The 26,316-nt window shown below is 38.4% G+C and overlaps 1 protein-coding gene across 1 annotated transcript in view; it reads left to right on the forward strand.

The window, feature by feature from the left end:
* MDN1 (midasin AAA ATPase 1) overlaps positions 1-26,316 on the forward strand; it is a 100,220-nt gene that overhangs the window by 42,556 nt on the left and 31,348 nt on the right. Inside the window, exons 38-67 of the mRNA XM_071741328.1 lie at positions 737-934; positions 1,021-1,128; positions 2,223-2,411; positions 3,543-3,632; positions 3,738-3,998; positions 4,103-4,373; positions 5,110-5,269; positions 5,469-5,585; positions 6,536-6,744; positions 7,315-7,460; positions 8,328-8,530; positions 9,934-10,154; positions 11,174-11,287; positions 12,049-12,181; positions 12,785-12,894; positions 13,529-13,662; positions 14,852-15,012; positions 15,392-15,512; positions 16,144-16,354; positions 16,483-16,714; positions 17,757-17,883; positions 18,813-18,983; positions 19,130-19,344; positions 19,441-19,822; positions 20,833-20,942; positions 22,013-22,709; positions 23,751-23,912; positions 24,710-24,983; positions 25,197-25,432; positions 26,117-26,212. Of these exons, the coding sequence (XP_071597429.1) occupies positions 737-934; positions 1,021-1,128; positions 2,223-2,411; positions 3,543-3,632; positions 3,738-3,998; positions 4,103-4,373; positions 5,110-5,269; positions 5,469-5,585; positions 6,536-6,744; positions 7,315-7,460; positions 8,328-8,530; positions 9,934-10,154; positions 11,174-11,287; positions 12,049-12,181; positions 12,785-12,894; positions 13,529-13,662; positions 14,852-15,012; positions 15,392-15,512; positions 16,144-16,354; positions 16,483-16,714; positions 17,757-17,883; positions 18,813-18,983; positions 19,130-19,344; positions 19,441-19,822; positions 20,833-20,942; positions 22,013-22,709; positions 23,751-23,912; positions 24,710-24,983; positions 25,197-25,432; positions 26,117-26,212 (5,859 nt within the window). The remainder of the gene's footprint in view (positions 1-736; positions 935-1,020; positions 1,129-2,222; positions 2,412-3,542; positions 3,633-3,737; positions 3,999-4,102; positions 4,374-5,109; positions 5,270-5,468; positions 5,586-6,535; positions 6,745-7,314; positions 7,461-8,327; positions 8,531-9,933; positions 10,155-11,173; positions 11,288-12,048; positions 12,182-12,784; positions 12,895-13,528; positions 13,663-14,851; positions 15,013-15,391; positions 15,513-16,143; positions 16,355-16,482; positions 16,715-17,756; positions 17,884-18,812; positions 18,984-19,129; positions 19,345-19,440; positions 19,823-20,832; positions 20,943-22,012; positions 22,710-23,750; positions 23,913-24,709; positions 24,984-25,196; positions 25,433-26,116; positions 26,213-26,316) is intronic.

The following is a 26,316-nucleotide window of genomic DNA, read 5'->3' on the forward strand; positions in this document are numbered from 1 at the left end:
TTTTTTTGTTTGTTTGTTGGGGTTTGGTTTTGGTTTTTTTTGTTTTTTAGAAGACTGTCAACAGAAGTTTAAGATGCATACTCTTATAGGGATATAATTTCACTGAAATATAAGGCCCTTTGCTGGGATAAATACACTGTATTGGGTACTGATTAGTTAAGGTGAAGAAGAGTTCCACTTTGCCAGTATAAATTATCTGCCCACCACAGGTTTACTCATATAAAGTAGCAAGTGATTTTGAGCATATGCATGAGCAGAGCTCCCTTCTTGACAGCATGTGTTCTAATTATTGCAGAGTGCAAAATTTTAAATGCTTCATCTGCTTGTAAAACTTCTTTTCCCATTGTGAAAAAAATATGTTTAAACAATCATGACACTTAAAGCACTTAAATAACTCAGACTACCCTCATTTGAAATACAAGCAAGCAAACAAAACACTGGGTGTTAAAAATGTGTGAACATAAGTTCAGAAGTAACATCTTGAACATGCAGATTTTATAATGGAGAAATGTTCTGTTATCCTGGTGAAAACACAGTACAAATAACAAGTGCAGATAAGGAAAAACAGTTATAGTTCTGTTGCTCCAGTGTTATAACAGTGCAGCTGGAGGTAATATATAACAGTGCTAGAACTGCAAGGAAATTTAATTTTATCTTCTGTGTATCCCAACCTGTTCAGCTATACATTAAAGTGTTTTGTGGAGTATTAATATTGTATCTTTATTTCTTTCCTCAGTTAAATCTGGCTTCTCAGTCTGTATTAGAGGGGCTAAACGCATGCTTTGACCACAGAGCAGAGATTTATGTTCCAGAATTGGGAATGAATTTTCATGTACAGCACAAGAAGACTAAGATTTTTGGATGCCAGAATCCATACAGACAAGGAGGTGGAAGAAAGGGTCTGCCCAAGTCCTTTCTTAACAGATTTACACAGGCAAGCTTATTGGTTTAGTTTAAACTATGTCATGATCTTGTAGTTTTCTGACTGTATCAACACTCAGCATGCTCTTAATTCAACAGGTGTATGTTGATCCATTGTCAGCAGAAGATATGGAGTTTATTGGGAATGCTCTGTTTCCTGCTATTGATAGAAGTACTATTGCTAAAATGGTTGATTTCAATAACAAGGTAAGTACATATTTTAAATTCTTTTGTGTGAAACTAGGCAGAATCCAGTAAGATTTTAGAAAATTCAGTCTGAATGTGGTATTTGCAAGAATATTTATAGAAAAGTGCATGGGTGAAAAAGAAAAATGGAAATATATGTACAAGAAAATAAAGAGCACCACTTAATAACACCTGAATTACTTCACTGCTACAAGCAGATGCTTAATTGATAACTTAGGAGGCATTGTTTTTGCAAAAGATTCAAAAAATAAATTGAAAAAATAAAATAGATATGTCTAAGAGTTTGTTTGACAAGGCATGGAAAGAGTTATGGTTTGGTAGCTTGGTGAAGTGAGTTGAGAAAATAATGTTTTTCAACACATAAGAATATTCTTGAAGCACAAACAAAATGAGCTGTAACTTAACAACTGAAATATGGGTTTCTTTTTCCAGTTGAATTTTTAATCTGCTCTTTCTTATGGGTGGGATGTTGATAGTGAAAGAAGCATCTGACCTTTACAGAAGCAGCAGCTTCTAAGGTTATATAGCATTATTCTGGAACACAGAGACACCAATAAAAGAAAAATCTTTCCTGATAGGATTTGTCTGTGGCAAAAGATTAAGAATCTGAAATCGTGCTTATATAAAAGGTTTTCAAAAAGCTTTTCAAACTTATCAGTGGTTTTGTAGCTTAGATGCTGCCATTTTACTCAGAGTGCAGGATATGAAATTCTTGGTAAAAATTCTACTTATGGTCATACTTCTGAATTCGTATTTAATTTTCATATCAAGAACAAGGAAAAAGGTGTAGTAGTATTTAGACAAAGTAGTATTCTGTGGCCTTACATAAAATGCTTTGTGGTAGCATCTTTCCAAATACTCGTTTGTAGGGTCTAAGAGGAAAAAGGAAAATTGAGCTAAGTATTAGAGAATTAATAGAGGCAAACTAAATAAAGGTCAGACAAGTTGAACACAGCTTGCTTTTTCTGTTGTCTTCTCTCTTATAAGCTGTGCCAAAGGCAGAAGTTCAGTTGAGGTTTTTTTAAACATTTGCAGACTTGCACATGAGTGGAATTAAAAGCCTTATTTATTTATTTACTTCCTACTTTTTGCAGATTGACAAAGAAGTGATGGCTGAAAAAAAGTGGGGGCAGAAAGGAGGACCTTGGGAGTTCAATTTACGTGATCTTTTCCGCTGGTGCCAGCTTATGCTTGTTGACCAGTCACCAGGATGCTACAATCCAGGCCAGCATGTATTTTTGGTATATGGAGAAAGGATGAGAACCAGGGAAGACAAAGAAAAGGTGGGCTGTATATTCTTTCTTACTCTATAAACCTTCCTTCCTCTTCATATTGTTAGGAAGTATTTCTATAAAGCCATCGGTAAATTGGAGGATGCCTTGCAATTCGTTCATAAATATAACTTCTAACAAAGAAAAATAGCCTTTTTTTTTTTTGATTTTGTGGTTGAACATGTACCTGCTCCCCTTGTTCTTTAACAAGTCAGTTGAATTACCTACTAGTATAAAAGCAAAAAGCTGGTGTCAATGGAGGCAAGTAGAATTACAAAGGACTTAACAGAGCAAAGCACAACATATTCTTCTCTGTTATTAAATAGTAATGTTACCATAGAAGTGGCATGGGTTGAATGCATAGTTTTGAAGAAAGAGAAGATAGCAGAGAAGATAAACAGCACTGTATTGTGGAGAGAATTCTAGCATGATGGTTAGAAAACGTTTGTGTTCCTACAGTAAATAAAATTAATGTCCTGTAGTTCTGCCCTTCCTTGAGAACATTTTTTAATTGTTCTGGCTTGGATTTCTTTTGTTGATTTTTATTTATCTGTTTCTTCTTTCATCTGCTTGTCAAATTTCTCTCTTCTCTCTGTTAAACTCATTGCTTAAGTTTCCTCTAATCAAACTCACTGCAGTTACTGTATTTTTGTCACCCATTTATCCCTCTCTTGCCTAGAAATCCTTTGCTTTTGTTTAATTTCACAACATTTACATGGTATTCAACTAAAACTCAATCATATTGTAAGACTGGATTTATTTATGGAATGTGAGTGGATATTTTTATCGTGGTTTTACTTTCCCCTTCCTGTAGTATTATTATCTTTTCATGTGATTTGAAGAGCTTATTTATGGAGGGGCTTCTTTCTTAGTATTTTCTTGAAGACAAACATTAATTAAGGTATTTCATACTGTAGTGAAGTGGTTAATGAAGGAGTTACTGTGAGCAACTCACATGTTTAATCACTTGCTGCACTTAGAATTAAATGGCACTTGTGATTAAGCTGTTAGTTGCTATCACATAGCTGTGAAGCTGAGGGGGAATGCTACTTTAGAAGTAAATCTTTTAGAACAATAGATCTATTATGGTAAATTTTTAAGACTCGATAAATGTATTTTTGTCTCTCTTTCAACTGATTTTAGGTTGTATCTACATTTAAAGACATTTTTGGCCAGGAGGCTGATGTGTATAGAGGTACCAGGGAGTTTCACATCACTCCATATAATGTTCAGGTAAGCTCTTGAAATTTTGAGTGGAGTGAGAAGGAAGCAACTTGCAGAGCTGAGCTCCCATCTGCCTCTTTGATTACTCACCCATCTGCCTCTCATCCCTTCTAGATCGGTTATTCCGTTCTTTCTCGTGGCAACTATATTCCTCGTCCTGGCAGGAGTCTCTCACTTCTGCATCATTCTCTGCAGTCCCTTGAGCCTATAATGAAATGTGTGCATATGAACTGGATGATAATCCTGGTGGGCCCAGCAGCTGTTGGCAAAACCAGTCTGGTTGAGCTGCTGGCCCATCTGACCGGCCATCGACTCAAAATCATGGCAATGAACAGTGCAATGGATACAACTGAACTCCTGGGTGGATTTGAACAGGTAAGAGAGGCCAGACCCCTGTCATCTTTGTGTTTAAGCACCCAATGGAGCCTTAAGCACCACCATCTTCTGGATGAACTAACTCCATAATGGAATGTTTGCAGGTGGATATCAATAGGCCATGGCAGCACCTGATGGAAAAAGTGGAGAATGCAGTGAGCACATTAGTAAGGGACAGTCTTCTCCTGACAGAAATTTGTGCAGATGATGCTGAACTTGTGCTACGTGCTTGGAGCAATTTCATCCTGAATTACAAACCCAAATCTCTGGGTGAAGGAGGAAGAAGCATTACAGCAGAATTAGTGAGCAAACTGGAGGGAATACTTGTACTTATGCAGCGGCTGAACAACAAAATAAATTCTTACTCAAAGGCAGGTATGTATGGTAAGTGGTTTGAAGTAAGACTATGTATTCCTTTGAAGAAAACAAGTAACATAAATCTGCAAAGAAACTTGAAAGTGTTTTATAGCTTCTTTGTAGTCAGTACTGTTGCTTCATACATCTTGTAACAGCCTAGCTTCTGAAGAACTTACTTTGGTGGTGGTTCTTTGGGTTTGTTTTATGTAGTTTCACCTGGTAGCTTTCAGTAGCCTGCACCCAAATTCTTGTATACTGAACTACCCTGTGTGCAATGCAGCTCTTATCTTGTGTTGCTAGGAAAGGTAATTTGCATATTCTAAAGGTAATTTGCATATTCTCCTCTGCTATTTGTTCTCTGAAGCATTAATCAGTTGAGCTTTACAAATACCATCAAAATAATGTATGGGTTGGGTTTTTTTTGTTTTTTTTGTTTTTTTTGTTTTTTGTTTTTTAAATTTTAATCATTGTCTAAAATATGGTATTAATATCTATCAGACTTCTAATGGGGGAGAAGGTACAGAGAAAACAGAAATGTTGGTCTAATTTCTCTTTCTCTGTGCTTGCAAACCCTGAGTGTCCTCATGGATTTTGCTTGCAGGAGGCTACTTAGAGATGGAGCCTCTGCTGTTACGTTCCCATAAAGCATGGGAAACATACATGTTTATTACCAAAACAGCTACTATTTTTCTTGAAGGGAACAGGAAGCTACCTCAGGAATGTAAGTTGTGTTGTAAGAAATATTTCCTTTCAGAGTTTGCTCACCTGGTGGAAGAGTTCCGGCGTTTCAAGCTGCAGCAGGCACAGGCTGCTGACTGTAAGAGCCATGGCACTTTTGAGTGGGTGGATGGGATGCTGGTTCAGGCCCTGCAGTCTGGAGACTGGCTGCTGATGGACAACGTCAACTTCTGCAAGTGAGACCTTTTAGTAGCCTTATTTCACTGAGTAAATTCTTTTACCTCCTTGAGGTACTTTGCCTCGTACTGTATGGTTCACAACTGGGCATTTTGCATTTGATAATGAGAGAGCAGTAACTTAAATTTTCAGGAATGTCTTCTTTCTCAGATCCAGTTGTTACCTATTTATAACCATATAAATTTCTTTTGAATACAGCCCTTCTGTGCTGGACCGTTTGAATGCTTTACTTGAACCAGGAGGTGTTCTTACCATGAGTGAGAGAGGTGTGATAGATGGCACAATTCCTACCATAGCTCCTCATCCAAAATTCAGGTGCTTTTGCTTTTCTGCTTTTTTGCTTTTTTTTTTTCCCATACCAAATAGCATATTTAACAAAAAAAAAATGTCAGCTGTGAGCCAGTCTTTTGGTATTTTGAATCCTGTTTGGTTTGACATGTACTCTGGTGACACTGTCTGGCTGGCAAGGATGAAAACTTCACTGTGATGACCAAATGATAAAGAGCTTCAGAGTCTTGGCTTTATATCACTGTTGCAGGACAGACTGCTACACTGGAAAATTGATAGCAATAAACCTCTGTATTGATTCTTCAGTTCTAATTTAGGATTTCAGCACTTCTCTGCTGCACTGTAATGGAGTTGAGGATACATGTGCTGAAGATGATTAAGTATTAATATATGTTGGTCACAAAAGCTGGTATATGGACATAATTTTCTTTCCAGCTTTTTCCGTACCATCCATAAATTTGTGTTTCCTGCAGTGACAGAACTTAAGAAAAAAACCAAACCAACCTGTCAGTCTGTATTCTCTCACACCTAAAGTAGTGTGTTGGGGTGATGGGAGGAGAACATGAAGTATTCTTTATAATTCCTACTTTTTATAAATTCATGAAAGGAATTTGGGGATTGATAGCTTTTGGTTCTTCTGAATTGGAAACCAGATCTCTGGCTTTTCAGAAACCTGTTTTGACTGAATTATATCTGAGAAGTGTGTTTTTTCTTCCTTGCTTTTAAGAAATATCTCCTGGTAGTATTAACTACTTGTGTGTTCAAAGTAGAAATACTCATAATGATTTTTTATTTAAGTTAAGCAGATAACAATGTCCCCCTTTTTTTAAGAAGGTAAATTTACTTTATGGAAGAGGAGATTTGGTGTTTCTGGAGTGCTAGATTAAAACTCCAAACTTACATCTTAGGATGTAAGCCAGCTAGACTAGATGATCATTGTGGATGCCTTTCAACTATGCTATTCTAATATCCAACAGGCTTTTCCTTTCCATGGATCCTGCTCATGGGGAAATATCCAGAGCTATGCGGAATCGTGGGATTGAAATCTACATTCCTGGGGACAATGATGGAAATGTATTGGATAATTTTGATTTGAAGTTACTCCTGCATGGTTTGGGTTTAGTGGGAGATAGCATCTGTGATGCACTTCTGGCTGTGCACTCAGAAACCAAGGCAGCAATAGCAGGTAAGAAAAGTATGTTCAGTATTTGCTAACAACTTGAACTCACTACATATATTTGGATGAATTAGCTCTTAATATTAGAAGTTTGGTTATTTTGTTGTGTTATGTCCCAATATAAGTAAAGGCATGCAAGTATAATCAGGGTATTTTTGGTGGTTTCTTGCATTTTCAGGAAGTAAGCCCAAATTATAAAAAGCTGGTACCTAGAGTGCTTTGTAAAATGTCAGACACTGTTGTCAGTTGTCCATTGCTGTAGGGAAGGCATTCACTTTTTCTAAGTGAAAATCAATGAAATAAAGGGTTTGCACAAGGCCTGTTTAGGTTGTCCTTTGGAGCAAGGTGACATTTGAGGTTCATTCATCTTGACTGCCTGAGGTCTTATTTTGGTCTGGTCTCCTGTTGTTTGCAGTCTTGTCAGATTTTATTATTAACCTTAGGAAGAACCCATTCAGTTTTCAGGTCCCAGTAGGATTAATTTGGTTTGGATCTTCCTCAAGGTCTAAAGTGGTGTTTGTCCTCAGAAGGTTAAAGGTTAAAACATACGTTTCACCCTAAATGCTGTGTATCTTCCAGGTTCTGTGTCATCTTTGTCACCTTTGCTTCAGGCAGCTGCGTTAATTGTGCAGCAGATACAAAGGGGCTTTGGATTAGCAAAGTCTTTTTCCAGAGCCTGTTGGGAAGTTTATGGACGCTCACAACAACTCCAGGTGAACCAAAAGGTAAGAGTCCTCTATGTGAAAGCTTTTCATACTTCCATCTAGGCTGGTGAAAAATATAATTTTGTGAGCCTAGTGTTTGAGATCCTCTGTTTTCTTAAGTGCCTGAGCAAGGAGGTGCCCTTGGACTGATAAGCCAAACAATTTTAAATGTCTTCTTGGGTACCTGGAAGGTGATGAAGAGGAAGGGTTAAGAGGCACTGGGACATTTTCCGTATCTTTTAGATTCTGAATGGTTTTTGGCTCCAGTGTAAACAGTGCAGTTGGTCATATAACTTACTGTAATGCATCAGTTAGAGCTCCAGGAGTTGGATTTTTTGGTATTGAATGGTGAAGGACAATGAATTTCAGCTGTCATCTGTCTTTTCATAACAAATCTTCTCAGCCTGCTGGCATGGTACTGGAGGCAGAGATCACATGACTGAGATTTGCATAAAGATTGTCAGTCTGGGATGTGCTTATTGAGGTATTCCCCAAGGGATAAATATAATTTGTCAGACATTATATAGGTAATGGCTCCCTCTTTTGTAGCATAATGGAGGCAGAGAATATCCCAGTTGGACTCTGAGGCTGTTTTTTGACAGCTCCAGATGAGACTGATTGATACTGATTATCTTCAGCCTGAAACACTGTGCAGGCTGTCATTTGATGATACCAGTGTTCATTTCCTATTTTGAACTGTACAGTATGTTATTTCACTTATGGATAGAATGTTATGGTACTACTATTGTGTAAGTTATATAGTGTGTGTAGAACATTTGGATTCTAATGATTTCGTAATAAATACCTGTAACTAAGTAGTTCCCTGAGCTACTGCACTTGAATAAGTTTGAATATGATTTTAAACTGCTTTTTGGTTGTTTTTTGTAGCTTGTGTTAGAACTGGTTACAAAGCATGCTTCATCTCTGGCTTCCCATGAAACTTGGGGTGACTCCTTGCTAGCAATGGGCTTGTGGCCAAACTCCCTACCTACAGCTCTGTTTGCATCTGAAGATTCACTTCTTTCAACAGTCTGGAGGGATGCACAGGTCCTCATGTATTGTCTGAATAGAGTAAACCTTAAAAACTGCAGGTGGGCAAAAAACATTTTTGTCTAAGTAAGATAAGAGATTTCTGAAATACTGGTATTTCTGAAATAGTGGTATGTCTGTTCCCTGCAAAACTTTGACCTGAGCAAACTGTGGAGGTAGAGGCTGTGGTAGTTACACTCTGTAATTGAGGCTTCTGATACCTTTTCATGCAACCACTACAAAAACAAGCTTAATTATCTACTGTTTCATTCTTCAGATCAAAGTAGTTGACTCTGTTAACTTGAGTAAGTACATTTAACCCATTTTGAGTTAAGTTAGGAGTAGGCATTTAGCAGAAAACGTGAATGCAAACATTGGGTTTACAAGGTAATAAGAGACTAAAAATCTCTTCTTTCAGTTTCCTTCTGAGCTTTAAAAATTTTATCCTCGGTACTTGGTTTCATGTGAGCAATTTTTCATTGGTTACTTTAGGTTCAGTAGCTTTAGGTAAAAAAAAGAAAACAACAAAAAACCAAACCAAACAAACAAAAAAATCCCAAACCTAAACAACAACAACAACAAAAACAGAACAAATTTCATCCTTCAAACAGAGCTGTTTGAAAGATGTATGCAGGGCATGTATGCAAGAACTCTTTTTGTGATTTCTTGAGCAATATAACTGAATTTTGCACCAGTGTTGTGAAAATACCCTTCCTTCTTGCTTTGCTTATTTACTTGCTATGGACATGTACTGTGGTTTGCTTCCAGTGTACAAGGTAGTAGTAAGATTAAATGTTGACATTGTAAAACCTTAGCAACATGGTAACTTTTTTTATCAGTGACATTTCTATCTTTGTCTTTTTTAACTTCACACAGTAAAGCTGGGGAGGGGCTTCTTACAAGGGCATGTAGCAACAGGACATAGGGTAATGACTAAGCTGGAAGAGGATAGATTTAAGTTAGAAATGAAGAAATTTTTCACTATGAGGGTGGTTGAGATACTGGCACAGGTTGCCCAGGGACACTGTGGATGTCCGCTTCCTGAAAGTGTTTAAGGCCAGGTTGGATGGAGCTTTGGGAACTTGATCTAGTGGGTGGTGTCCCTGCCTGTGGCAGGAGGGTTGGAACTGCATGATCTTTAAGGTCCCTTCCAACCCAAACCATGTTATGATTGTCGTTCTGTATCATTCTAGTGCACAAATCAGTTATAGGTTCTCAGTGTGTATTCACATCTTGCACTGCATGGTTATTTGGCAATAGTGAGTTCCTAATAGTAGCCATTCCCAGCTGATTTGGAGTTGGAAACTGTCTTTAAAGCTTAATAAAGAGGAGAGCTGATTGCACGGCTGCTTTCTTGACAGTTGAATGCTGAGTAGCTTGACTTGCAAAATATATTCTTTTCCTCATGACATGCTCATGACAGCATGAGCCCTTGATTGCTGGACTTACCTGCTTTGTGTTTCAGGACACTGCCACTGACTCTTCAGGATCTGCAGAATATTATGCAGTCCACTAATCCTGAGAGTCTGAAATTCGGTGCAGTTGAGAGAGATGAAAACTGGATGGATAAAATGGAAGTTCTCCAGGTTTCAGTGAAGTTGTTCATAGAAAAGGCAACTAATCAAGATTGGACACTGAGAGTTAAGTGGCTTAACTCTTTAGCCAAAAATCTGCCACAGGTGCTGGGTATGTTGATATTTAACTTTCTCTTCTGCCTAGGCTTGATTTATTGTATCATCTATGAAAATCCCCAGACCATTCAGATGATCTGATATGAAACTATCCACACTAAGTCAAGGGCACTTAGGTTCTAAGGAGAGAAAAAAAGAAGTTTGTGCATATTAGGGACAACAGAAGACTTTGAGCTAAATATTGCCTTTTATTATTCAAGAAAACATGTAACTTGGACAGTTTCTGAATTAGTTATTTTTTGATACCTCTTGGTCTGTGTAGGCAAATTTGACCTTTCTTGTAATTTTTTTTTTGCCATAGTGAATAGTAAAAGCAATAAAATGCCTTCTGTTTGTTGGTGTTAAAATACAAATGGTTAGTAAGACAGGAGACTCTAGAACTGAGATTTCCTGGAGCTTTGTTGCCTGAACACTCAGGATAGCGTGTGAGGTTCTCGTTGCTTAATTAAATTAATTGCTTTAAATCTGTGAAGAATTCAGACAGGCATTCATCCAAATAACTCACACACTTAGCTTCCTTGTGTGGTGTGAAATCTCAGTGTATATTGTCCCTACATCACTGGGATCGCTCCCCCTTGATCTTGCTGTCTTTCCAGGCAGGTGTGTCTATAAACTAGAAAATATCTAGAAAGTTACTGGAATGACAGGTCTGCTCTTATGTGGGGTTGTGTTTTTTTTTCAGTTGAGCAAAGAAATGAAAAAATATATGTACTGAGAGGAAGATGTGAGAATATAAACTCAAGGTTTTTTGCTAATCATATTTTTAATAGCTTCCATTAATAGCATCACCAGTTGAACTATAACTCTTCATTGAACATACGCCTTTGGCCATGATACTCTTGGCTGCTTTTAAGACCTCTTGGAGCTAATATAAAATTAGAGCAACCAGCATATCCAGAATGCATGCACAGACAAGGCTGAGACTGCTTGTCCTGGCTCAGATGAAGTTATTTTTATTTATTTGTACTAAATGCTCAGTCTTCTACACCTATTTTCTCTCCTCCTCACCTGCAGATCCTGTGCGGATTCAGCTGGAGGCAGGTGCTGTAGCCCTTGGTAGTTTCTATGCCAGTCCCCTCTCATCTGGAGTCAGCAACATGATCAAATTGCTGCAGCCAACTTTGACAGGTACTTCTGAAAAAAGTGATAGAAGATATTGGAGCTTTATTTGTTCTCTGAGCACACTGCAACCCATCTTAGGAAATGAGTGTAACGAAGCAAAGGCTAAATTCTAATGATACATTGCTTTTGTTGGGAGAAAAAAAATCATTTTTGCTGTCTAGAACTGCAGATACAGCAACTAAATGCATTCATCTGATGCAAATTAGATGTGGGTGCTATTACTGTGAATCCTGGCTGTATCTGTGGCCCAGATGTATTCCTATTGTTCAGAGTTAAGAAATGTTCTTAAGAGTGATTCATGTATCTGCTGCCTCTGACTGGATGGTTTAAGCATCCTGTTTTTTCCCCAGCATGTACTGTGTTGAGGCCTATAACTTTCTCTCCATTTTACAGGGAGCTCAGGCATGTGGCTTGCTTTCCAAACTTGTTAGGTGCATGAAAGCTGCATACAGTGGCACTGAGCCCTGTATGGATGGTCCTAGGTATCTTGCCTCTGGAGGAAAAGAGAGTTGGACTTGAGTTTCCAGGCTGGTTTTTGAGTACTCTGAATGCTCATTAATTCACATCCATTGTTCTGTTTTACAGAACCTGCAGTCAACTTCATGCTTTTCTGTTTGGCTACCTGGAGTGAGGGAGGTTAAGACTCTGTCTTCCTCTAAGGCTTCCTTTATTCTCTCCATACTGTTCTTACAAAGGCAGGGGGATCAAGGAAAGTCTTTCACTGAATAATGTTTCAACTGCACTGTCTTGTCTGTTTGCCTTCGTAGATGAACATGTGATGCCTCTGGACCTAAGATGGAATGTGCAGTTTTTGGATATCATTAGAAATTCAATGAACTTTGATACAGAAATGGAGCACACGGATCAGCTTCAAATCCTTTTGAAGTCTGTAGCAAATCGGTGGGTGACAAGAAAAGCTTGTGAAGATCACCCAGTGCCTGTAATCAGTATTCTATAAAGTCTTGGAGCATCTACCAAGTATGTTTTTAGGTTGTGATGTGATCTAAAGTACTAGGCACAGGTTTTGTACAGTTATTTAACATTTGTAGATGCAGACTGAAACAAATCACTTAATATAGGGAGCAGGACTTCCAGCATTCCATGTAGGCTGGAGTACTTCAAAGGCAAACCAAACTGTGGGATAAAGCACTAAGAGGCAGAAGTAGCAATGTAAAATCTCTGACACAAAACTGAAACATTTGCTGTGCTTCTGGATTTTGATTGCTTTTTCTAATAAGAGCAAAGGTACACAGATTTTGCAATTTCAGTGTAAGGAAGTGGCTTCTTGCATATCCTACAGGTGATCCCTTCCTTGTGATTGCTGGTCAGTAATCCACTGTGAAACCTGCTTCTGCAAAACCATATTTAAGCCATTAGTTATGCTATACTTGATTCTTTTTTCATAATACAGCAAAATATCAAATGTCACTTTGTGGTTCACCATCCTCATAAGGCAGGGGCTCTAAAAGGGTGCTGAAGTTCTTAACTTCATTTTTAATTCAGGGCAGTACTGTTTCTTGACCGAGAGAAAAGAAGCTACACTGAGAAGAACCTGATTGCCAGCAAGAAGTCAAGAAATAGTGTCTTAAGAATGTCTCTGGATTTCCGCAAAGGTGGGTTGATTTCCCCTGTTCATTTTGGTTCTATGGTCAATTTGGAAGATGCTGAACTTTCACTGTTAGGAAATGTGTACTTTAAACATGGTGTGTCCTGACTGTATGAAGAAAGATTTTGTTAATGTAGAGCAGTCAGAAGATTTACTAATATGATATGTAACACGTTATTCTTTAATTAGATATTCCTTATGATAGTAGCATTTATGTCTAGCCTGTGCTAGGCAGTGAGTGCATGTCACTTGTCTCTTAATTATCTAAGCTTTAGGAAGATGGTGAAGAGACATTGGAATTGCATTTTGCCTTTAGCCAAGCTGTTCAGTTGTGCTTTTGTTCCAATCCTATTCCTATTTTTTATGTAACTAGGGGGGGGAAAAAGGAGGAGGGGGTGGGGAGTGAGGGGACAGTCATGAAGCTATTATGTTGCATAGAAGAAATTGATCAATATTTCCTTCATTCTTGGTTTTTTTCCTTATATTAAATGTGTAGAGATAATAAAGAACTGTGCAAATAGTAAAGGAATACTTTCTGTTATTTTGATTCTTAAACCTTTTCAATTTTTTTCCACTATTACTTGTCACGTTACATAGCTGGAATATTCAGTCTCTCTCTTTCCCTGTCCCCCAAACCTCAGATCCAGCAAGCTACACCTGTCTTCCCCATGGAGTTGTGGTGAACCTTGCTGCTTTCTTTGAACTTTGGGATGCATTTCTATTTCACTGGGTGAAGTCTACTCAGGTGGCCTTAAGTGATGATGACACACATGATGTGAGTAAACTTGTCACAGCACATTTGTGGAAATTATGTGCACTTAGGCAGTGTGCAGAACACTATTTTCAGGCACCATGAAATAAACTGCTGTGTTTCTCTTGGTATTCAGAATATGTCTGACACCAGGCAGATCTGTTTATTTCAGTGGATGTATCTGTGCTTTGTCTTCTCTTCCATGTGGAATGTAGATTTTCAGCCTGCAGATACTCAGGGTGGGAATTGCCTTACCTAAATGTACATACCTGGGGCCTAGATATCCATTGTGCCATAAAAGTGATAAAAGAAGTATCCACATCATGATAAATGAAGTATCCACATCCATCCCCGATAAACATATCGGAACCTGCCCTTCTGACATGCGTGTCACAGAGGTGGTTCACTTATCCTTCTCCCCTTTAAGACCATGCAGATCATTTTGCTGAAACTTGACAGTGACATTGTAGGCTTAATGCAGGGATTGCTTTTTTTTTCACTCATGTATTTCCACCTGCCAGAAGAACCCTGCAGTATTTTTAGAAAACTCATAGTTGAGTGCTCGTTGTGTGTCACTAAATATAAGGCATTGCATGATTCTGAAAATTAGTGGAAGTGACAATGTGTTTGCATTAGGAAGTTTAGGAAGGATGTCGAGGTCCTGGAGCAGGTCCAAAGGAGGGCAACCAGGCTGGTGAAGGGACTCGAGCACAGATCCTATGAGGAGAGGCTGAGGGAGCTGGGGCTGTTCAGTCTGGAGAAGAGGAGGCTCAGAGGAGACCTCATCACTCTCTACAACTCCCTGAAAGGAGGGGGTAGCCAGGGGGGGGTTGGTCTCTTTTCCCAGGCAACTCTCAGCAAGACAAGAGGGCACGGTGTCAAGTTGTGCCAGGGGAGGTTTAGGTTGGACATTAGAAATAATTTCTTTACTGAGAGGGTGATCAGACATTGGAATGGGCTGCCCTGGGAAGTGGTGGATTCTCCATCCCTGGAGATATTTAAAAAGAGACTGGATGTGGCACTCAGTGCCATGGTCTGGTAACTGCAGCGGTAGTGGATCAAGGATTGGACTTGATGATCTCTGAGGTCCCTTCCAACCCAGCCAATTCTATGATTCTATGATTCTATGATTTTCTTTTGCTTAAAGTAGAAAGTGTTGTGTAACATGCAAGGCTTAGCAATGGGAAAAGTAACCTTCTTGGCTTTTTGTTAGATTTTATACTGCTTGCTGTGGCGGGACCGGTTCTGGGCAGTTTCTGACACTCTGACAGTGGATTCACCAGGGCTGTCACTTCTGTCTCTGCACTGGCACTGGGTTATGAAGCATCTCATTGACAGGATTCCTCAGATGCTTATTGGATCAGACCAGCACAAGTGAGTGGCTTTGGTTTGTGTTTCTCTTAAAAGGTTGTGTAAACTACTTTTGTATAAACCCTTTTGTTAGTATCCTAGTTAATCAACACTGTTTGCTTTCAGTGTCCCAGTTGGGTTCCCTTAGTGATGCAAGTGCAATGCTTTACATAAATAGCTGTACATGTTTAAAATTCAGGTTTCTTGGCATTGGGCTGCTTCTGGCTCAAATGATAATTGGGAATTTTTACCCAATTTTTGTACTTAAGTTAGTTTGCCCCTTAAGTTCAGGGTTTAGTTGTGTTAAGAGAGAAGGGACTTTGCTTTCTCGGTCATCCTTTTACCTGTTTCTCATATTTTCAGTTAACTGTGTGGGCTATTTTTTTTTTTTCCAATCTCCTAGGGTTTCCAGGGAAATTCAATCTGTTTCACAGCAGATCCAGTGCTGCTTGGCCAATCCTGCTGGCATTTTTGCCAATATGAAGATATTGCAGAAGTCCCTAGGAAGACCACTTCCCTTTAAGGTATTGGTACTCTGCTTGCAAAAGATTTGTATTTCTAGCAATGTACAAATATTCTTTAGAACAATCAGAGATTTTTAGCACTTGCTTTCCAGGCCAGCAAAAATGCATTCTTTTTGGACTTATTAGATTGATTAAAAAAAGCAATTTCAGAAAAAAAAAAAAGCAATGTTAACATACGACTTTTTTGTAAAATATATGTATCAGTTATCCCAATAGCATTTCTACTTTTAATTAATGTTTGTACAGAGTTACTTAGTTATTTCTCTCAGAGTGGAAAATTTCCTATAGAGAGGACAAAAAAAATATTACTAATTGCTCTGTTTTTAAGACTTGTAAATATCAATATCGTAAGTGGCAGGAGCTTCTGGATTTTTTTAAATAATTTGTGTGTCTATTTCCCTTACTTCAGATAAATTGCCATGTTGAGGTGTTTCTTGTCTGCATAATGTATGTAATTTCTTCATGGAGGAAAATGAAACTTGACAAGCTGGCCAACTATTTCAGTTTCTGTCTTCATTCTCTATTGAGTAGGGCTACAGAATAATTATTGTTACTGCAGGCTGTTTTTTTTGTACTTCAGTCATGTGCATGTACATTGCCACTTTTTCAAATGTTCTTTTTATGTTTCCAGGATAAACTGGGCATGGAATGTTTTTCTCAGTTAAAAGCTCTCAGCAAACCACTGAACATCTTAGAGCTAAGATTGGTCTTTGAAGAAAGTAGAGGGCCCGAAAAAATGCGCTGTCTGAAAATTGTGGCCACTGGGTGGAAGATGAAGAAAGCATTGCTGCAAGCTGATGGCCTAATAATAAGAGCTAATCACTTAGAAGATGTTAATCTGGGTAGGTAACACTTGAAAAGCCTAATGGGGTGATTTCTGCCATCTCCTTCTTTTTAATATACAAATGGAAAGGATGTAAAATGGTCACCGGTAAGAATGTTTATGTGCCTCTTGCTCTCTGTCAAACAGGTCAGCTAAATATTTTTCTGAAAGCTGTACATTCACAGCTGAGAGCAGAGGGAGTCGTATATAGTCATTCAGAAGAAAGATTTACTGAAGATACCATCTCCAACCAATTAGACTCTGCTCTGTTAAACCAGCTCTGCAGTCGGATTCAGCTCTGGCCTGCAATGGAATACATAGGCATGCTCTGGCAGTACAAACTGACTGCAGATTATGTGGCCAAGGCTTGTGCAAGAAGGTAAGAAGAAGGCTGGAGAAAGAAATCCTGTATTCCTTTCATGAGATATAGAATCCCTACCTAAAAGCTTTAACTTTGCTACTTTATGTTTGTATAGAAATCTGTGTGTGTGTACATACCTGTATTAATATTATATATATGGCTGTGTGAATATGCAGATATATGGCTGCTGTGTGCACATATGCTTATATATATTTATATCTATAAATGCACATGCACTACTTGTCTGCATGCAGAATTACACTTGGACAGCTATATAAAGTATCAGCAAAGGGTGTTTGAACGTGGAAGTAGTTTTCTAGTTTTCCAACCTACTTAATCAATGCAAATAGAGGAATGCTGATGTCCAAACCCTTTGGATTAAGCATGTTAGACTCCAGAAATTGCTTTAGTAATGGTAGAATGGATTATGTGTGGAAGAGAAGTAAAACATGTTATGTAGTAAATGGTACATAGTATTTTCCTTTTGGAGAAACATAGAATTTGCATTTTAATGCAGTAGAAGAGTTGTTCATGTTAGGAATTAACAGGAAGGTGTTTACTGCCCTGTTGCAGAAAGACTGACTGACACCTGGTGTTGGAGAAGATTCACTAGCATGCTTGCTGCCTTTCCTGTAAACTACACACATATTGTAGTTTGAATTAACCCTGTTACCTTAAGAAGTGTTTAGTCTTGTTTTAAAAGGCCAAGTGTATTTATTTTTTGACTCTTCTACCATGCCTTAAAAGTCAGCTCTTCATTTATAGATTATAGTGAAAGTAATTGTGTGTGTGTGTGTGTAACATGTTGCTTATAGCTACAGAAGATGTCACTTCTTCTCCCTTCTCTTGTATTTATGTTTTGCCAGCTTTGAAAGATGCAAGTGTTCTGTGTATTATTTGAGTACTTCTCCAACTTTTAAAATGCTGTCATTTTAACCTTTCGGGGGGTCTTCATTATTGTGACTTCACCTGCAGTTCTAAATTTGGTTTTCTATCTGAATTACTACCTTTGTGTAACCTGCATAAATGACTTTGGTTGTATTTCTCTCACCTGCTACAGGGAGAATTGCAGTCAAGAACCAAGCACATGTTCAGATCTAGTTCAGCTTATAGCTTTTTCCCTGAAGTTGACCCCAGCTGCTTCTCACCAGCTATCTGGGCTGTGGCACTTGCTACACCTGAAGAAAGTAAGAACAAAGTTTTAGTTTAATTACTTGCAGAATTAATATAATTAATCTTGCAAAAGTTATTAACAGATTTTTCCAAATAGGCATATCTCTCAAGATTTTTGACATGCAATTTTTCTACCTATGGCTGACAATAATAGCTCCTCCTTGTAATGAGAGGTTATTATCTGAGAGCCTGCAAAAAGCATAATTAATACACAACATGAAGACATAAATAAAACACTATGAAATCTTTAATAACAGTTATGTATGATCTAGTTATGTATGATCTGTTGTTCCATTCATCCATCTGTGACCTAATGAAAACTAGAAAATTGAATGTGAAGTGACAAACATGGTTGTATCAATGTATTTAAAGTAATTTTATGCTGAAAAATACTTGCCTGTGTTCCTGTGCTTCTGATTACTCTTTAGGTCCATATTCCAAATCAGACTGAGACAGTTATGTGATGAATTTTCTATAGAGTGTTGAATGTCAGGGCAGTTCTGATCCATTAATGTTAGGTATGCTACAGTGGTGGTCATGTTTCCACACAGCTCAGTAGATGACCAAGTTCACTTTAAAGGCTTCAGAAGAGAGTATTATCTGTTTCATGCTAATGTAGTTTTGTCTGTCTTGACAAGAGGTGGCACAGATGCAAACTAGAGACTGTATTCTGAAAACTTGCTCTGTAAACACCATGCATACTCCACCAGCAGGAGTAGGCAGTGCAGACCTGGGAAAGTGTGGTCTTTTTCTCAAAGAGATGTAAGCAAAACTCTTTTTGAGGATTATCTTATACTATCCCTACTGGAAAACAGCATCATATTCTCTCTCTCTCTCTCTCTTTTTTTTTTTTTTTTTTTTTTTTTTTTTTTGGTATGTTTTCTTTTGTTCTCTTTTGCCCTCTGTAAATTATTCTCAGCTCTAGGTTTTTTTCTCTCCTTAGGTATGCCCTGAAGACATGTCTGTCCTGTCATCTCAACTAGTTAATGCTGCATTAGCATCCTTTTGGAGCAGTACTTTTACCACAGACCCAGACTACTGGTTGAGTTGGAGGCCACTACCTGCAACAGAAGAAAAGAACTTTTCTAAATCTCATGTGAACTGCTCTATGAAGGTTTGTCTCTTCTGACCTAACCAAACAACTAGGTTCAATACTCTTGTTAAATAATTCAAGAGCTTGCTAAAGCAATACTGTAAGCTCTCTAGTAAAGTCAGTGGAAGTTGTATCTGAACAATCTAACTCTTAATCTCTTAATTTAGGGCCCAGGTATTTTGACCCGAGCCGTTTTCTCAAAGTGCTTCTTTGAAATTCTAACTAGCAGCAGCAAGACAAGCCAGTGGGATGTGAGTGGGCTTCCTGTTCTGTCATCATCCCATGTGACACTGGGAGAATGGATGGAGAGAGCACAGCAGCTTCATGAAGTCAACACAGCTCTGTGGACCAACCTGGCTGTTTCTTCCATAGCAGACTTTAGGTATTAAGACCTTTCTTCCACACAGACGTTGTTTAAGTTGGGCATATTACAGAAGTTTACAAGTTGTGTAAACTTGCTTCATTCCTTTGGCTCCAGGTACACAGACACCAGACTACAAGGAATAATACTAGGGAGACAACTGTCTGCCCTGGTAGATCTGGTTCCAGTGGATCACCAAGAGGAATTTTTGGAGTGCTGTGAGAAGCTCTACCTCAAGGATCCTGTTGCATACGAGTATCTTCTCAAGATACTTAGAAGCATCACTGATCAGGAGTTACTTCCTAAAGAATTCCTGTTTCTCCTGCTTACTTGCTTGCAGCAGTTTTTTGGGGAAGGGCTTCAGGAGTTACCAGAGACAGCTTGGCGAGGAAGCCTCTGGGTGAATATTGGTTTGGTGCAGATCCAGGTGTGGCTTCCACAGACCAGGTTTGATCCAGCTGTTAAAAGAGAATACAAGCTGAGGTATATGAAAGAAGAGGTGAGTGAAGCAGAGTTGGAATTTACCAATATATGCAGTTGGAATTTATAATATATAAAGTTGATGCAAAGGAGTTTGGCTTGGGTATTCTTGAGCAAATTTGTAGTCATGATTTTTAGAGTGTATAGTTACAACTTCTCTTAATATCCTCTGTGTATCACATGTTTAAATATTTTAATTATTACACATTCATCACACAACCTTCACAAACTTCACTCACATCAACAAAAAAATTCCCTGCACCAAAATCAAACATCACAACACCAAACAAAGGTGGATAATTTACACACAATCCACCCCTTATCCCTTTACCATAATTACGACAGAAATTCCCCATGATCATTCCCCTCTTGCTCTCTGTGTCATGATTTTTAGAGTGTATAGTTACAGCTTCTCTTAATATCCTCTGTGTATCACATGTTTAAAAATTTTAATTATAACACATATTCATCACACAATCTTCACAAACTTCACTAGCATCAACAAAAAAATTCCCTGCACCAAAATCAAACATCACAACACCAAACAAAGGTGGATAATTTACACACAATCCACCCCTTATCCCTTTACCATAATTACAACAGAAGTTCCCCACGATCGTTCCCCTCTTGCTCTCTGTGTTCAGTCCATGTTTTGCTCATTACCTCTTCCAGTTACCATCCTTATTGTGCATTCCTCACATTGGGCACCAAAAAACTGCAGAACTGTTGCTTTCTCAGATTCTCACTGCTCTCACCTGGCTGCTGCTGCACAGCAGCTTTTCCCTTTTGTAAATGTTACCACAGAGGTGCTACACCTGCTGCTAACGGGCTCGGCCCTGGCCAGTGGTGGATCCTCCTTGGAGCTGACTGGCACTGGCTCTGTGGAACTTTGAGAAAGCTTCTAGCAGCTTCTCACAAAAGCCAGCCCTCTAGTCCTCCCACTACTTAAACCTTGCAACATAAACCCAAATCAATTCCTTGTTTACCAAAACCAAAATCTCAGAGAACTGTTTATTCTTTTCTTTTTAGTTACACCAGGTGGAATGTGAATGGAAAACAAATGATTTGTCATCCCAGCTGCATACAGGGAAAAGTATTGAAGATGAAGCAATCAGCAATTATATTCATCCTCATCTCAGGTAACACCTTGTGCAATTAAACTCTTCTCTTTCAAATTGAAAACTTCATCCTTGCATGCTCAATCTCTAAAGCTTTTCTCCACAGCTTAACAATTTTTGGGTTCTTATATAAGGGTTGCTGATTTGAAATCATTAATTTACATATTGAGGTGGTAACCACAACACAGAAACTGTTCTGTTACCTTGTACTAAGGAATTGCCTGTGCAAACTTTGTACTGCTGTACATGCAATAATGAAGACAGTGGCCCTCATATCTTGATAGAATCGAAGCTATGCCCAGAACTGAAAATAAAGCCATACATCTAAATTACTGTAGTTTCATTAAAATGTCACACTGTTATCAACTAACTGAAATGAGATGGAATGTGTAGCTATCACTGTAGCTCTTCGAGGCCCTTAATAGATGTGAGTGCTGCTTTGCAGAGTTCTTGGACTGATTTGTATTGAGTAGAGATTTATGGATATCTATTTTAGAAACAGCCTTTACCTATGGTGCTGCAGATTAATTAAGTATCTTACCACTTAGAGTATAATGTTGACATTCAGAATTTGTAGCCATTGTTTTGTTGCTGGGTTTATTTTTTTATCTGAGGAACTTGATGTAGAGGTTTTAAGTGAACAGGGATTTCTCCTTTGTGCATGTTTCAAGGGGTTGCTTATATGTAGAGATAAAAAAAGGATATTGTTCATGATTTTCCACTATTAATAGGAGTTTTCATTATTATACATGTAGAGGATCTGATAGTTTTGTTCTATTGCTTGAAGAGAACAGTAATAACTGAAAGCAATTTCTGAATGGCTGAGCTTTACCTAATTGCTTCCAGTCATATTACTTTTTTGGTAATGCTCACAGAGCGATCAGGTACCAAGCAAAAAAGTAGTTAAAATTTGAAGTGTGATGGAAAAAAGATGTACATGTGCACATTATTCAGGTGTCTGTCCTTGTGACAAACTAGCAGAATATTTCATTTGAATCTCTATGTGTCTAACAGTTATGTTAGGTATCTGTCAGCATGTTTCTATGAAATATGTTTCTACGTATAAACTGGTCAATGTTATTTCTCAACAGACTGCTGCATGAAAGAATGCAAAGGTTGAAGGATCAAATAAGCAGTCTTTCCAGAAAAAAGGCCTTCAGACCTCCAGCTCCACCCTATGACTGCTTATACCAGGAAGCTCACCAGTACATCAACAGCATAGCACGAGTTTCTTCAGTCCAGGATCTTTTGTCCCGCCTTTTGCAGTTCCTTCGTGGGGAAAGACCTAAATCACTTCAGGCAATACAAAACCTGTTAAATGAAGAAGCATCTTGGCAGCAATCACACCATCAGTTCAGAAAGCACCTGGCAGAGGAGTATGCTGTGTTCCCTGATGCCATCATTCCTCTGCAGGCTGCCATCTTACAGTTGCAGCATGGCATGCGATTAGTGGCTTCTGAAGCTTATGCAGTGCTCAAAAGTTGTGTGCATCCAGCTGATCTGACCAACCTTCTGACTTCTTTGTTGACATTTCCTTCTGTTGGCCGTGCCTGCCCCACATACTTTGCTCGTGCAGAAATTTTATGCTCAGTTAATTCGGTTGAGGTCCTTCGTGGACTTAAAAAGTTTTCTCTGAAGCACTCTCAAGTGGAATCTGAGGGAGCAGAGCAGCCTTGCCCAACTCTGGAACAGCTCTTAGTGAATGCTTTGTTGCAACTTCGATGCCACGTGTTATCCAGAGGAGATATGGACAAGGAATCTCTGCAGCTTTTTAGACATCTGTGTCAGGTAGGAATTGAATATTAATGTCCACAGTTCCTGATCTAAACTACTTTGTTTAGTAGTAACAGAGACAGACATGGATCTGTTAAAGCAGGTCTAGAGGAGGGCTACAAGGATTATCAGAGACCTGTGAAGAAACGCTGACAGAACTGGGGTTGTTCAGTCTGGATTAGAGAAGACTCCAGAGAGACCTTATTTTGGCTTTTCAGTATATAAAGGGGGCTTTTACAAGAACAGAAACTTCCCAACAAGGCATGTATTGGTAGGACAAGGCACAATGGTTTTAAACAGGAAGAGGGTAGACTGAGAGGGAACATAAAGAATTTTTTTTTTTGACAAAGAGTGGTGAGACACTGGAACAGGTTGCCCAGAAAAGTTGTGGCTGCCCCCTCCATGAAAGCATTCAAGGCCAGGTTGGATGTGGCTTTGAGCAACCTGGTCTAGTGGGAGGTGTCCCTGCCCATGCAGGGAGGCTGCAACTAGATGATCTTGAAGCTCCCTTCCAACCCAAACCATTTGATGATTCTACCATGATAATTGTCAATAAAACGGTCTTAAACTTTTTTCTTTCAATTGAATTGATAAAAGATAATTTTAGCATAATAAAAAATATTAGATTACCTTGTTTGGATTCATAAGGGCATAAAATCATAGCCTGTGATGCTTACCAAAGATTTTCTGTATTAAAAAACCAAACCAAAACAAAAAAAACAAAGCAAAAAACAAACTAAACACACAAAGAAACAAAAACAAAACAAAAAAACCCACAGCCAAACTCAATCAAATTTTGTTGGGAGTTTCTTTATAAAATGGCTAAGAAAGGAGACTACAACTTGGCCAAACACTTTGTTGAATATTGTTTTCTGTCACTTTTAGCTCATTTGTTTCTTGAGAGGGTAATTTATAAATCTATCTTCAAGTCAGTTGGCTTTTATTTATAATGTTGTAAACTGTAGAGGAGGGAGGAGCCAAACAAGACAGATTTGAAATATGAGGTGATTTTAAACACTAACTTTTGTAAAAGCGTGGTATTTTTTATTTCCTTAGGCAATTATAAATGAATGGGATGAACAGGAACGCCGTGCCCAAGAGCAGGAGGCAATGGAACGCAGTCTGTACAGATACAGAAGTAAAAGTCATGGCAAAGGACAGAGTGAGGAAGAGGAGGACGAAGAAGAGTTTAGAAGGAGATTTCCCTTTCATGACAAGGTAGCAACTGTAATTGACAAAAAGCTTGTCTGAAGTAGCTCCTGAAAAGGCATTCTCTAAGCAAAATGAGATGAGGAATGAAGCCAAAAGAAAAATGTATGGTAGATTTTGATAAAGAAGGTATTAAGTACTGTGTTTGTTTTCTGGTCTTTGTTAGAAAGTTTTTGGAGTTAATTTCTGGACTCATTCAGCTGAACCACAGTACAGCCCAAGTCCAAGTTAAGAAATGTCGGTATCATTAGTTACTTGTAGAATTCTGGAGTTTGATTTGTTTAGCAAGTAAGGTCTGCTGTGGTGTAACTACCTTGGAAGAAGGCTAATTCCCTTGATTAGGCAAAGTTGTGATATTGTTTTCAAATTTAACTGGCCTGCTATATTGGGTGATTTTTGAAGTGTGTCTTCACTGAGCAATGTTGTGCAGTGCAAAAAGGCACCATTCAGTTGTGTGTGAGTGTGTTGTTGGGGTGTAATAGTTCAGATCTTCAAGTGACCAAGCATTCAGGTGGTTTATCAGCAGATACAAATGCTGCTGATTTTTCTGAAAGGGGTTTTGTTGGCAGCAGCTTGGGGCTTGCTGTACTGCACTCTTGCCTGCAGTGGTTATGTTCTTTCTGTTCACCTGTGTTTTGTTTCAGACTCATGTCTGAGCTGGGAGGTAGGCAGTGAACCTAAATACTGCCAACTCCAGAGCATTAGTGTATTGTTGTGGTGCCAAAAAGTGAAAAGAAGAAGTGGGAGAGAGGAGTCATTAAAGAAAAAAAATTGTAATTGACCTTCAATTATCTTGTAATTTGCAGGACTTTGAAGATATCACAGCTCAGCCAAGCCTAGAAGAAAAAATGGAAACTGAAGCTCCATTGGAAGGGAAGCTAGAAGTTGATAGAGCCCTTTTGTCCAAGAGCTCTATGCAAACAGTAATGATGGTTCATCAACAGTTGTGCTTAAACTTTGCTCAGTCCCTTTGGTATCGACAGAGTCTGCCCTCTCACCAAGCCAAGCATTATTTCAGTACATTTATTTCCTGCTACCAGACTGGTGCATGTCTGGTGTCACAATTCTACCCTTTAATTGGTAAGTTTGCTAGCAATATTTCACTGGGGTTTTTTTGGATTTTTTTTTGCTTCAGTGCTTTCATCTCATTGCTTGTGTGTGCCATATTCTTATATCCTTGTAATATATAACATTCTAAGGCTTGGGATACAGGAAAACAAACAAAATGTTTTTTATTCAGTTGAAAAAAAAACAATTATAGTATGTCTGATGTCTGCCCTTTTTTCTTCCTAGGTTCTGAAATGAATGACAGTCTTCTGGGAACCCAGCTTCTAGTTAGCACTCTTCTTCACAATACCTTTTTTGAGGAATTAACTTCAGATCTTGTGCTGCAGCAAGATGGCCCATATGACTTCTACCAGCATCCTAATATTCAGCAAGTCCGACAGTGCCAACCTGTGCTTGATAATTTCTCTAAGGAAGTAAATGGGCTACTGCAGGAATGGCCAGAGCATCCAGTGCTTGTGCAGGTAAAGGCACCTCAAAACTGGATTGGGGAAACCTGGAGCATTTTAGAATTGCATTTGTGTGTAAATATGTAAATAGATAGGCATAGACATTTGCACACATACACTTGCCTAGATATTATATGTATTGCTTATGCAGAAGTTTTGAAGTCACACCACAGGTTTTTATAAGAGGTTTTAGGTATTATTAGCTGTTCTATTTTAGTTATAAAATGTTAAGTGGTACTCATTGGCTACTTTGATCTTACAGTTTTAAGAAATCTTCAGTCTGCCATGCCTCAAAGATTCTTAAACTCATTTGCTATTTGAGGTCCTGTGGGTTTTTTTTTCCAAAATGCTTTTTGTTTCATAGTGCTTTAAAATTAATATATATATAGTCCCACTTAGGGGGCCTGTGGGGTCCTCAGGCAACACTGAAACTCATAATCAGGTGGATCTTTTTGCATAAGGTCATTTGTGCTCCTTTCCCTGAGTGCATTGGACTTCATGGCAAACTACTTGTGAGCTTATACTGAAATAAGGAAGCAGTTTGAAATAATAATAAAAAAATAATTTAAAATGTTATTTTTTTTTTCTTATGTCTTGCAGAGGAGGGCTATGCTAATACAAATTAGCTCAGCTTCATGACTACTTCTGTTGAAAATCAGTTACTATAGGTTGAACACTTGTTTTTTTTTCATTCTGCAGCTGTTAGTGGTGATGGACAGAATTCGGAGTTTTCCGCTGTCGAGTCCTCTCTCAAAATTTCTGAATGGCTTGGAAATACTTCTTGCAAAGGCACAGGTAAGAAAATAGCTAAGGAAAACTTTTATTATCTCTTTTATGCTTCCTTGTTTATATTTGTACTATGATAAAAGCAATTGAAAGCTGACTGCTTGCCAGGATTT

This window comes from Heliangelus exortis, chromosome 3, assembly GCF_036169615.1.
Source record: "Heliangelus exortis chromosome 3, bHelExo1.hap1, whole genome shotgun sequence".
NCBI classification, from domain to species: Eukaryota; Metazoa; Chordata; class Aves; order Apodiformes; family Trochilidae; genus Heliangelus; species Heliangelus exortis.